The sequence below is a fragment of the Chaetura pelagica genome, unplaced genomic scaffold (assembly GCF_000747805.2).
Source record: "Chaetura pelagica isolate M959 unplaced genomic scaffold, ChaPel_1.0 scaffold286, whole genome shotgun sequence".
Classification (NCBI taxonomy): domain Eukaryota; kingdom Metazoa; phylum Chordata; class Aves; order Apodiformes; family Apodidae; genus Chaetura; species Chaetura pelagica.
The window spans coordinates 422,200-434,538 of NW_009953573.1; the positions used below are offsets into that span (position 1 = coordinate 422,200).

The window sequence follows — 12,339 nt, forward strand, 5'->3', positions numbered from 1 at the left end:
TACAGAACAGCTACACCACCAGGTCTCTGGGGTCTTCGTGTGCACCTCCACTTCCCCAAGTGCTCCCATATCTTGTGAAGTGGTACTCAAGGCTGGAAGAGGCTTTGCCTAACCATCGTTTCCAGCCACCTTGCACCACCATTGGGATCAGGAGGTATTCAGCTGATTAGTCCCACAGTGGGACAAGCAGGGTCTTGGGAGTCCCAGGGGCCTAAGCAGAGATGCATGGATGGCAAAGTTCCACCAGAGCCAGCATTCTGTGCAGGGGTTGGATGCTTGGGCTCTGAGTCAGCTGGGCAGGAGCAGGGGCTGGGGCCTGACACCATGGGGGTGAGATCCCACAGGCAAGGTTCTGAGGTTCTCACTGAGGTTCTGCAGGACCCGGTCCCGCTCCAGCTGTGTGTCCCGAATCTTGTTCTGCAGCAGGATTAGCTTCTCCTCATACTGGTGCTTGAGGGTCTGCAGCCGTCGCTGGCTGTTCTCCAGCTCATCAATCAGCTTCTGCTTGATCTCTATCTCACAAGTCAGATCTGCCAGGTCAGCCTGGAAATTCACAGCTGGAGGCCAGTGGGAAACGGTCAGGCTGGGAGGGATTTGGGAGTATCCCTCCCACAGCCCCACTGAGCACAAGGAGAGGGCAGAGGGAATAGATGGGAACCCACCCGCTGGGGAATGGCAGCATGTTTGAGAGTGCTGGAGACTCCCTGCAGCAATCCTCATGCTTTCCCCAGCCTCCCCGAGATGCGGCAGGGAGGTCCTAGCAGTCTCCCCCTTCCCAGGACCAGAGCTCAGCACCAGGAGATGCCAGCAAACGTACCCCCATACCAGGGGCTGCACAGGTGGCTCTCTACTTTACCCTTCTCCTCTGCATCTGAGTCTGAGTCCACCAGGCTCTCTTCACTGCCCGAGTCCTCATCTTCATCCTCATGTCCTTCCTCTTCCTCACAGCCGCTCTCATCCTGCTCCTCCTCCTCCTAAAGAGACAAGTGCCCAACCTCAGCTTGCAGCCTGGCCTTGCCCTTCTCTCTGCAGCTCCTCCCCCTCCGAACCTGACCTCACCCCACAGCCGTGGGCTGCAGCCCCCACACCAGGCCTCAGCCTCCCACACAGGATTCCCAGGGGCTGCAGCACCATTTCTGGACCCCCAGCATCCATCCTTGCATCACATCCCAGCTGGGTTACCTAACCTGCCCTCACCTAGCTTATCAAAACCAAGCCCAAAGAGATGTGGGCTCCCTGATCCACAGCAGGGCTGGCTGGGGAGCATCCAGCTTCCCCCAGCTTAACAATCACCTGGGGAGGAATAACCCCCCACCCCAGGACAAGTTAGGGTTTGTCCTGCTGGAAAGCAGTGGAGAAGGACCTAGGAGTCCTTGTACACAACAGGATGACTATGAGCCAGCAATGTGCCTTTCTGGCCAAGAAGGCAAATGCCATCCTGGGGTGCATCAAGAAGAGTGTGACCAGCAGGTCGAGGAGGTTCTCCTCTCCCTCCACTCTACCTTGATGAGGCCACATCTGGAGAACTGTGCCCACTTCTAAGCTCCTCCGTACAAGAATGACAAGGAGCTACTGGAAAGAGTCCAGCAGAGGGCTCCGAGGATGGTGAAGGAGCTGGAGCACCCCCCTTGTGAGGAAAGGCTGAGAGCTAGGGCTGTTTAGCCTGCAGAAGAGAAGACTGAAGGGGGATCTCATCAATACTTATAAATATCTAAAGGGCAGTTGTCAAGAGTATGGGGCCAGACTCTTCTCAGTGGAAGCCAGCGACAGGAAAAGGGGCAATGGGCACAAACTGGAACACAGGAAGTTCTATCTAAACAAAAGGAAAAACTTACTTACTTTGAGGGTGGCAGAACACTGGAACAGGCTGCCCAGAGAGGCTGTGGAGTCTCCATCTCTGGAGACATTCACAACGTGCCTGGATGTGCCATATTGTGCAACCTGCTCTAGGTGGACCTGCTCTGGCAAGGTGGTTGGACTAGATGATCTCCAGAGGTTCCTCTGAAACCCTACCACGCTGGGATTCTACTCCAGCATGGAGCCCCTGGTTCCATGACCTGGGCTTAGTCCCTCTTCCATGTAGGGTGATGACATTGCTCCACACCCAAACACACTTGGTATGAGCACAAAGCCCACTCACCTCTTCCACCTCATTCTCATCTGTCTCCTCTCCATTGTCCTGCTGCAGTTTCTGCCGCTTCTTAAGTGCTTCCTTGTCTGGGCTGGGGGAGAGCAGAAAGGTGCTGGTGAGTCCTGGTGTGGGGGAGCCCAAGAACAGGTCCTGCTGGGAGCCCCTTTGCCTTGTGCTTTTGGACCCTTTGGGGAAAACAGCCTCCAGGATCATGTGGTGGGTGAAAAGGAGACCAGGGGAACGCAGGTGAGCTCTGGTTTTGGAGGGATGAGGGAAGCCAGATCCCTGACCCCACAAGGACAGGGACTGTGATGCAGCATCCTCCTTCCCACCATCACACAGCAGCTGCCTTCACCTCTTCTTCCGCTGCCTCCTCTCTTTCTTCTTCAGGCGCTCCAGGTCCTGCTTGGCCCGTTGGAGCACATCAGAGGCCTCCACCTCCCCTGGAGCTCCAGGGCTGCAGAGGCCAGCCAGGCCGGCTGCTGGGGATGAGCCCATGGAGTAGGGGGGCCGGGCAGAGAGACGCGAGAGGCTGCGACGCAGAGACTCGTTCATAGACTCACTCTCCAGAAGCTTCGTCCTAGGGAGTGGAGACAGGATGCAGTCAAAGAGGGGACTTCCCACTGTCCCCAGAGGAGGGGATCTTGCCTGGTTTTAGGATGGCGTGAGCCAGGGACAGTCACCACAAAGCCATTCCCATTCCTGTTAGGTCAGAAGGTCAGGATGCTGCAAGACAGGGTCTCAGGATCCCACAAGAGATGGTGATGGACCCATTTTGGGGGTCCAGCAGTCTCTGGGAGACACCAGGCACTTCCACCAGGATCTCCCCCTCCCTTAATGGGCACAGAATGGACAACAATGGCCAAAGCACAGCCTGGCACCAAAGCTGGGATTCCCATGTCGCAGCTGCTACTGCACCAGGACTCAAATCACCCCAGTGAGGCTGGAGGCCTGGAGCTGTGAGTCACGCTGGGGCTCAGCCCCCACCACAGCACCCAGATGTCTCACTAGCCCCCATGTCCAGCTCACCTCAGCTCTTCGATCTCATGGATGTAGTTCTGGATGAGGGCACCAATGGCTTCATTACTGTCCCCTGGGGAGCAGACGTGCAGGTGGGTCAAGGCAAGATGTGGGCTGTACTGCAGCACCTAGCCCAGCTCCACCAGCTGAGCTCACCCACCACACCACACACTAGCCCAGCCTCACCTGCCTTGGCCAGCAGGAGATTGGCCTCCTGGCTCATAAGATGGGTGACCCTTCTATTGATGGCGTCGATGGCCTCCTGCATGGCCTTCACCCGCATGCGCAGGGCACTGTTCTCCTTCTGCAGCATGGCATTCTCCTGGAAAAGGTCGCTGTAGCCCTCTGAGCCATCCTCCTCAATGACCCTCTTGCCCTGTGGAGACAGGATAGGAATCCCTGAGTTCAAGCAAGGTGGGATATGGAGGCCCACCACTGCATTCCTGGGGGCAGCCCCAGCCACCAAAGCAGGGGCAGGGCAAAATTGATGGATCAGGAAGGCCTGAGCTCAACAGGCAGAGGGTGAGAGATGCTTCAAGGCTTCTCCCTGCCTCAGCATCCCCAAGAGACTCACCCAAGGCCCTGCCTGTAGCAGGACAGGAGCCGAGTCTCACATCTCTTAAGCCTCCTGCCCTCTCCTAGCAATTACTCCTACCAACAGGGCAGAGTATGGTGGACAGAAGGGTCTTTCCCACTAAAACCACCAATTCCAACATGAGGAGGAGGCTTTCTGCTCCAAAGCTCCCTCCCATGGCTGCAGGCTTACTCAGCTGCTTACCGCCTTATACTCCATCAGCTCCATCTGCAGGCGGGCAATCTCGGCCCGCAGGGCACTGATCTGCTGGCTTGTCTTGTCTTGGTTCACCACCACCTTGTTCTTGATGTTGCGAGCTCGGTTGGCATACTTGAGCGTGTTCAGGGTCTCCATGAAGTCCCGGTCAGAAGGGCTCACACAGGCAATCATGATGGTTTGGCTTGGGGAGGTGAAGGTCAGGGTGTGAGGACAAGTTTCCCACACCCTGCACCAACTTAGCTGTGACCTGACCCAGCACAGGCTACATGCCCCAAACACTCATCCTAGGCCCTTTTTGGTTATATAACCAAGGTATAAACTGGGTTTAGTCCCTCCCAGAGCCAGAGAACAGGCAAGACCCCATGACAACATGTCACACAGCACTGAGCAAAGCCAACCTCCACAACCCAGCCCACACACGCCAGGATTGCTGGGCAAGAACATGCTCTTCAGAGGAGCACACCCAAAGTAGGAAGGGAATTCAATCCATCCAATGCTGGGTAACACCATCTGCCAAGCCCCAGATCCACAAGGGCTCCAGACTGTTTTGCACCAGCTAATTCTGCCAAAGTTGGCTAATTGGTCTTGGGACTCATGAGGATCCAAGGTGTCTACATCTGCAAAATTCATGCACCGTGGGCCAGGAGGCTTTGCCTCGCCACCAGGCAACCCTTGAGGCATATGAGGCCTGAAATAGCTCCTATGTGGCTTTACAGACCCTCAGCCCTAAGGTAGGGGCCAGTCCCCCTCACAGGGCTCAGCCTAGGACCCCAGTACCTGTTGCCCCCCAGGGAATCCTGCAGCAGACGGGTCAGCTTGGAGTCGCGGTAGGGCACGTGCACAATTTTCTTGCTTTGGTCTCCAAGGGCACTAATGACATTCCCCAAAGCCAGCTACCAATACAAAGGAAAGTTCCCCCAGTTCAGACCCTGCTGAGAACACAGCTGTTACACAGCCAGCATGCCTGGGGCAAGAGCTGTGGCACAGCTTTGGGGTGCAAGAGGTGGAAGCATGGGGCTCCCCTCACCAGCCCCCACGTTCAACCCCTTCCCTGGGCTGTGCCCCCCTCCCATGTGTCACGAGGTGCAGCATTGAGCCCTGGTGGCTTTTGTAAGCTGAAGTCAGCAGACCACGACCTTAGGGAGACTTGCACCCTCATGCAGAGCTCTACCACTCCCCACAGTCCTGCCCTTAGCAACAGAGCTGTAGATTTTGAATTAATAGAATCACGGAATGGTTTGGGTTGGAAGGGACCTTAAGGATCATCTAGTTCCAACACCCCTGACATAAGCTGGGACACCTCCCACCAGCCCAGGTTGCTCCAAGCCCCATCCAACCTGCCCTTCAACACTGCCAGGGATGGGGCAGCCACAGCTCCCTGGACAACCTGTTCCAGTGTCTCACCACCCTTACAGAAAAGAATTTCTTCCTAAAATCCAATCTAAATCTATACTCATATTCCTGCCAGGGGCAGGAATTATGCCACAAGGCCAGTTAGCATACACCCTGACAGAGGCTGCAGCCACCCCAAGAGCCCAGAGCAGCTCCAGGCAGGACACAAAGGCACCCCAGCCCCCCTAGGCAGGCTCTGCCCTGCCCCTTGCAGGCCAATGCCCAGGCCATACCAGCCCGCAGTTGATGGAGATGCCCTCCTTTGCTCTCTCGCCGGTGGCCCCTGTTCTCTTCAGCCTCTCCGACCCAGCCAGGTCTACGAAGTGAAACTTGGCCGTGAGGGTCTCGTACTCAGTGGCAGCCTGGGCTCCCTCCAGGAGGGTGGTCACCTGCCCATTCACCTGCAGCCAGGCACACAGGGAGAGAGTCACTAGCATGCATCCGGAGCAGGCAGGAGCTCCCTTGGCTGCACTCAGATGTCAGCAAAAGCCTAAGGATTCCCCCTCCACATCTACCCCTCAAGGACTGGGAAGAGGATCCCAAGAGCTCTGGTCCATCCCTTTGTCCAGACCATCCCAGCCATGCATGGGGCTGCTCAAGGGTAGGCCTCGGCTCCATTAACACTGGCCATGACTGGAAAGAAGACAGACAAAGCCCTGCCTCTCTTCACAAGACTCCAAACCCTCTCCCCTTTCTCAGGGACACCCACAGGTTGCCTGGCTAGCAGATGCAGGGACAGTCCAGCTGTGAGGCAGGAGCACATCTCACCAGGTCTGGGCGGGTGCACACTCTCATCTGGCAGAGGTGGATGGTGAAGATGGCATGGGAGCGGGAGCTCTGCACATTCATCTGGGTGCTGGCAGTGGTGCGGGAAAGAGCCCCCTGCTTTAGGCACTGGATCAGCTGCAACAATATGGGACAGGGAAGAAAGAAACACTGAAGCACCCTTGCAGGGAGGCAGGGCAGCACCGACGTCCCCCTGCATCCCCAGGGGCTGTTCTGTCCCATCCTGAGTGGGATCCCCCTCTCCTGGCTGGCCCCACACATCACATCCATGGCTGTGAGCACCCTGCTGCCATCCGAGGTTGGCCCCATCCCGTACCCACCTCCTCCTGTGAGCTGATGAGGCGTGATGTGACCCCCGTGGTGTAGATGCTCCCGCTGGCATCCTCATGGATTTTGATGTTGGATTTGCGGTGGCGTGCATCTGGGTCACGGGAGCTGTCGAACAGGTCCAGGATCTCCTCGTTGTAGAGCTGCATGGGGCAGAAGTGGGTGCTGTGGCAGTGGGATGCAGGAGGCTGCTGGAGCCCAGTCCAAGGGACCGACTGGAGCTGAGGTCTGTTCTCCTGCTGCCACAGCCCCGGGAGAGGCCGCCCAGCCCTGGCTGCTGTGCTCACACACGTGCACACAGGTGAGCTCAGGCTGGGTGGACCAGGAGGACTGGTGGGTGTGCAAGTGCAGGAGCAGATTCACAAGCATGTGCATATGACAGGAGATGATGCCTGGGCAAGGCCAGCCCTGCACCCAGGGGTACCCAGCAAGGAGAAGGTGTCCAGAGGGGAAGGTGTTCATACATGTGCCTTCTGCCCACTGAGCTCTGAGCTGCAGCCTGGGTTGGCTCCGGATGCTCAACCCTGTCACATACCTGCCCCACACAAGCAGCTGTGCAGGAACCAGGACACTTTCAGAGCTCTGTCCCCAGAGCCTGCACAGACACCGAGGAGCTACACATTCCCTCAGTATTCCCTGCTCAGGAGGGAGACCCTGGCCACACCAGCCAGCAGAGTCCCTCTTCCCCAGGAGATCCAAGGTCACCTCTGCCAGCTGGACAGATGACAAGGGGGATCAGGGAGTGCTGGACAGGCAAGAAAAACCCTGAGGACCCAGAGCAGACAGGATGCCCCCATCCATATCCTGACCCTGCAGCAGGACAGAGGGACACCTTTGCCTGTCACCATGACTCAGTGCTACTCGTCACCCTCTCACGCCCATATCCCAGAGGAGGGAGAAGGGTCACCTGAGGACTGCAGGCTCCTGGTCAGCAGAGCAGATCAGGCTAATCCATCCCCAGCCGCCCCAGGTGCCAACAGGCTCCCTAAGGGTTTAAACCAGGCTCTGTCAATCTGCTCCCAGAAAGGGAGTCACAGGACAGAGATCAGTGTGGCTAAATCTTGTACCCCTGGTAACCAGTGTCTGTTGGGGCCATGTGCCCCCTGGCACAGCAGAGCTGTTATGCCCACAAGCTCTCCCTGGGCTTCCTGGGTAAGGGTGGCTGTAGGACAGGCCTTGACACAGGGATACAAGAGCTCCTGGGATGATGTCCAGGATGGGCCAGTGGATAAAGCCCTCAACAGGCTCCAACATACAGGTGCTTTGAGTCTGCCCTGCCCTGGCACGTGTCCCCAGCCACAACCTGCTGTTGGCTCCAGCTCCCGAGGAAGTAGCCACTACATGGAGGGGCTCAAGGAGCCAGGATGTGGGAGGTCAGTAGGCGCACAGTGTCCTCCAGACCTGTTACCACCCACCTCCAGGAATTGGGCGCTAACTTTGAACTCGGGAGCTGCCCGGCCCCGGCTCAGCGCTGCCTGCCGGCGCTCCTCGATGCCGCTGAAGAGGTGGCCGATGGCGCGCGGGATGATGCCCTGCTCCTCCTCCAAGGTGCTCACATCGAAGCCGGTGCCCATGGTGTACGTCTTCCCTGCACCAGTCTGCCAAGAGGCACCAAAGGGTTTGTTGGCCTGGCGCTGCCAGGCCCAGCTCTGCCCACAGTGCCCCACACCTCCCCCTGCTCTCCAGATGCCTCTGCTGAGCCCCCCTGATCCCCCACACCAGCTCCCACACCCTCCAGCCCTGACTCCTTCTCCTCCCACCCACTTCTGCTTCAGCTCTCACCCTGTCCAGGGACAACTCTGGGCTGGACACCCACAGAAGCTTATACCTCTCCACCTTCCCCAGCCCCTGCAGGTGCCATCTCAGCATCCTCAGCTCTGCAGAAGCCCGATGCCCAAGGTAGAGCCCAAGGAGCCAGCAGGACACGTACCTGCCCATAAGCCAGCACAGTGGCATTGTAGCCCTCAAAGCAGCCTTCGATGAGCTTGCCCACGCATGTCGTGTAGATCTGTTCCTGCCACGTGTCCAGGTCAAATACAAAGTCGTAGGTGAAGGCCTTGTCCTTCCCCAGCAGCACCTGGGGCTCACCAGGCGTCACTGAGGTGCAGATGTGACATCCCTCTATTTTCTCTTTGGGCAGTTGGGGACGGATCCTGCAGGAAGAAAATCGGGCTGAGGACAGTCTCAGAGTTCATTCTGGAACTGGGGGACATGAGACTGCTCCTGAGGACATGAGGGTGGCCCATGCTAGAGCTCTGGCTACTGAAAGCAGGGAACCACCAGCACCTCTGCCTGCAGGGTAGAGCAAACAGGGCAGGTGCTTCAGCTCCTGCACGCAGAGACAACCTGGGTATGTTTCTGGTGAGATGAGAGGCTGGTGCATTTCAGCGATGCCATCAGCCACCTCCATAGCTGAGATGACAGGCAGGACTGAGTACCATGGCACAGGCAGACCCAGTAATGACACACAGCTGGCACTAAAAACTCCCACCAACAGTTGAATTCCAGACTGCTTTGGGTTGGGAGGGACCTTAAAGACCATCTAGATCCAACCCCCTGCATGGGCAGGGACAACTCCCACCAGACCAGGTTGCTCCAAGCCCCATCCAACCTGCCCTTCAACACTGCCAGGGATGGGGCAGCCACAGCTTCCCTGGACAACCTGGGCCAGTGTCTCACCACCCTCACAGTAAAGAATTTCTTCCTCACGTCCAAAAAAATCTCCCCTCTTCCAGTTTTAATCCATTCCCCCTCATCCCATCCCTCCCTGCCCTTGTCCAAAGTTGCTCCCCAGCTTTCCTGGAGCCCCTTCAGGCACTGTAAGGTGCTCTAAGGTCTCCCTGGAGCCTTCTCTTTCCAGGCTGAACACCCCAACTGTCTCCAGAGCAGAGCTGCTCCAGCCATGGATCATCTCCATGGCCTCCTCTGGACTCATTCCAAAAGCTCCGTGTCCTCTTGTGTTGGGGATCCCAGAACTGGACCCAGCCCTGCAGGGGGGTCTCACCAGAATGGAGCAGAGGGGGAAAACCCCCTCCCTGACCTGCTGGTCATGCTGTTCGAGATGCAGCCCAGGACACAGTTGGTTTCTGGGCTCCAGCACATATCGTGGGCTCATGTTGAGTTTCTTATCACCCAACACCCTCAAGTCCTTCTCCTTGGGGCCGTTCTCCATCCATTCTCCACCCAGACTGTATTTGTGCTTGGGATTGCCCTGGTCCATCTGCAGGACCTTGCACTTGGGCCCAGCACAGCCTGTATGGAGATAGCCAGGCTCCCCAGGCCTCTGCTGGCTCCTTCCTGGCCATGTCCCTGGGCAAGCAGTGAGCTCTGGGCTGCACAGACACTGATCAATCAATGGCAGCAGCCCTGATGGGACTGCCAGGGCCTGGGTGGCCGTGCCGCAGGGCAGCCTGAGGCAGCAAGATCAAACTGCAGCTACAAAGGCTTGACATGCAAAATGCAAAAACATGAGATGGTCCCAGAGCCAAACCAACCATCCCAACCAAAACCCTGCCCAGCCTGAGGGCTGTCCCCAGCAGTGGCTCAGGGAAAGGGGACAGGCTGGGCTCCCACCCCCCACACCCAACCCGTGCCTTGGACCGTGGGCAGCCAGGCCAGCCCTGGTGGTTGGTGGGTGCACTGGCTGTGGGAAGCTGGAGTGACCTAGGGAACTCACGGAGATAGAGGGAGTGCAGAACCAAGCAGCTCTCATTAGGACTAATGACTGCACATCTCCCCCCAGGGATTAATTAACAGTTAACAGCTGTTAATTCCCCTGCACTACTGGCAGGTCAACACAGCCGCTCTGCACTCTGCACGAGCCACTGCTCCTAGCCAGCCTAGCAAGGAAAGCCTGGGAGGGCCCAGCCCCACCATGGGTGGGGGGCAAAAGGGAGGGAGGACAGCACAAACACCTACTCATCCCGCAGGAGCCAGCACAGCAGACGTGTGTGTCCCTGGGGATATTTAGCTCAGCAGCCAGAATAGAAAGCTTCTGATGTGCTCAGCCTCAGACTCACTCCTGTCGCCTTCCCAGGGTCCCACCCTCCTCCAGGAAAATTAACTGTAGCTTTACTTTTTGACCAACATAATGTGCCTCCTCCCCTCTCTACCACAGACACGCACAGCAACAGTGTCCCCAGGGAACCGGAAGACGAACAAACTGGAAGCATGGCATTTTTGGAAAATCTCTTTCAAGAAAAGTAAGAACAGGGTTTTCCATAGATTTTCTTCCATTTTACTCCCTGCTGTCCCCAGGTGACTAAATATGTGCACGCAGGTTTGAAAGAGAGGATAAGCAGCAGCATTGGAGGGGTGTGCACACATGAATTCTTCCCTAGGGCATGTGGGGACCCACCTCAAGCCAGGCCATGTCTCCCCCACTTCTGCTCGTTTAGGGAAGAACTTTGTAGAGTTGGGATGATGGTTGGACTCGGTGATCCCAAGGGTCTTTTTGAACCTGATTAGTTCTGTGATTCTATGATTCAAATTTCACTGCTCAGCCAGCTCCGAGCACCCGAGGGTCCCACAGACAGGAGGGGCACAGGCTGGGTGCAGGCAGCTCCTGCCCCAACCAGCTCTCAGCAGGTGATGCCAGCTCCAGCACAAGCATCCAACCCCAGCAGCACATGTGCCAGGGAGACTCTGCAGTCCACAGGGACACAAAGGGACTTTGCCTGGACCCTCTCCATTGCTCCCCTTCCCTTCCCTGCTGTGCTGGCAGGCTGAGAAAGAATCATCTCCACGGCTGTGCTGCCTGGGTGCCCGAGCATCTGAGAGGAAGGGGGGAGCGGGTCCTACACCCGAGGGGCCAGGAGCACACAGGCACACTCGGTGGCAGCACAAGGGACAAGTTGTTTAGCACTGCTGCCTGGTGCCAGCACTGGGAATCGAGCAAGGCTGGGAGCCAAGTGCTGGATGGGCACCAGTTCCCACCACAGCCCTTGCAGGGTCCCCTCACCCAGGCAGGAGCAGCTCCCCAGCAGAGAGACCTGCCCATCTCTGCAACCAGCAGAGGGGACAGGGTTCTCCACACAAGGCACAGCCAGCATCCCTGTAGCGAGGCTGCATGCACCCAGGCCTCTCTGTGCCCCAAAGTAAGGCTGACATGGCTGCTGGGTTCACGTCCCCATGTCCCCTCACCACCTCACCCAACTGCCTCAGCTCGCCCCTCCATCACCATGGCAACCCCAAGGGGATCCAGAGCATCATCTGGTCTGCAGCACTTTGCCAGGGCAACATGCTGCCACAGCCCTTGTGCCCAGGGCGAGAGCCACAGCGCCCCCATCCCAAACCACCTGCACCCCCAGCCAGGCCCAGGTTGAGCTCCCCCTCCTGAGGCACAGCCACCCCAGGACACGGCAGCCATGTCACCCAGCACAGCCCAGTGGGAGAAGATGGGCATGGGGGCAGAGGGGACCCAGCCTCCCCGAGACCCATCACCTAGCATCCCCCGCTTCACACAGCAGCTGTCCCAGCTCCCCAAGGAGGCTGAGCACACACCCTTACACTGACATTTCCCAGGGTTGACAGAGGTAGCAAGGCACCCCCCTCAGACTGGGTGTGTGCATGATCCCCCAGCTGTAGTGTCCTTTTATAACCTAGAATCATGGAATCATTTGGGTTGGAAAAAACCTTTAAGATCATCAAGACCAACCATTAACCCAGCCCTGCCAAGGCCACCCCTAACCCATGTCCCTCAGCACCACATCTACAAGGCTTTGAAATCCCTCCAGTGATAGGGACTCCCCCCCTGCCCTGGGCAGCCTGGGCCGCCTGGGCCAGGGCCTGACAACCATTTTGGGAAAGAAATTGTTCCCAGTACTCAATCTAAACCTCTACTGGCACAACTTGAGGTAATTTCCTCTTGTTCAATCACTTGTTCCTTGGG

General features: G+C 57.5%; 1 protein-coding gene across 1 annotated transcript in view; it reads right to left on the minus strand.

Moving 5' to 3' along the window:
• KIF21B (kinesin family member 21B) overlaps positions 1 to 11,221 on the minus strand; it is a 25,736-nt gene extending 14,515 nt beyond the window's left edge. The window contains exons 1-14 of the mRNA XM_009999632.1: positions 11,187 to 11,221; positions 8,380 to 8,611; positions 7,865 to 8,047; positions 6,443 to 6,592; positions 6,105 to 6,239; positions 5,570 to 5,737; positions 4,722 to 4,837; positions 3,930 to 4,125; positions 3,338 to 3,527; positions 3,161 to 3,224; positions 2,487 to 2,711; positions 2,141 to 2,222; positions 857 to 974; positions 366 to 557 (exon numbers count right to left, since the gene is read on the minus strand). Coding sequence (XP_009997934.1) covers positions 366 to 557; positions 857 to 974; positions 2,141 to 2,222; positions 2,487 to 2,711; positions 3,161 to 3,224; positions 3,338 to 3,527; positions 3,930 to 4,125; positions 4,722 to 4,837; positions 5,570 to 5,737; positions 6,105 to 6,239; positions 6,443 to 6,592; positions 7,865 to 8,047; positions 8,380 to 8,611; positions 11,187 to 11,221 — 2,086 coding nt within the window. The remainder of the gene's footprint in view (positions 1 to 365; positions 558 to 856; positions 975 to 2,140; positions 2,223 to 2,486; positions 2,712 to 3,160; positions 3,225 to 3,337; positions 3,528 to 3,929; positions 4,126 to 4,721; positions 4,838 to 5,569; positions 5,738 to 6,104; positions 6,240 to 6,442; positions 6,593 to 7,864; positions 8,048 to 8,379; positions 8,612 to 11,186) is intronic.
• Positions 11,222 to 12,339: the final 1,118 nt, after the last annotated feature.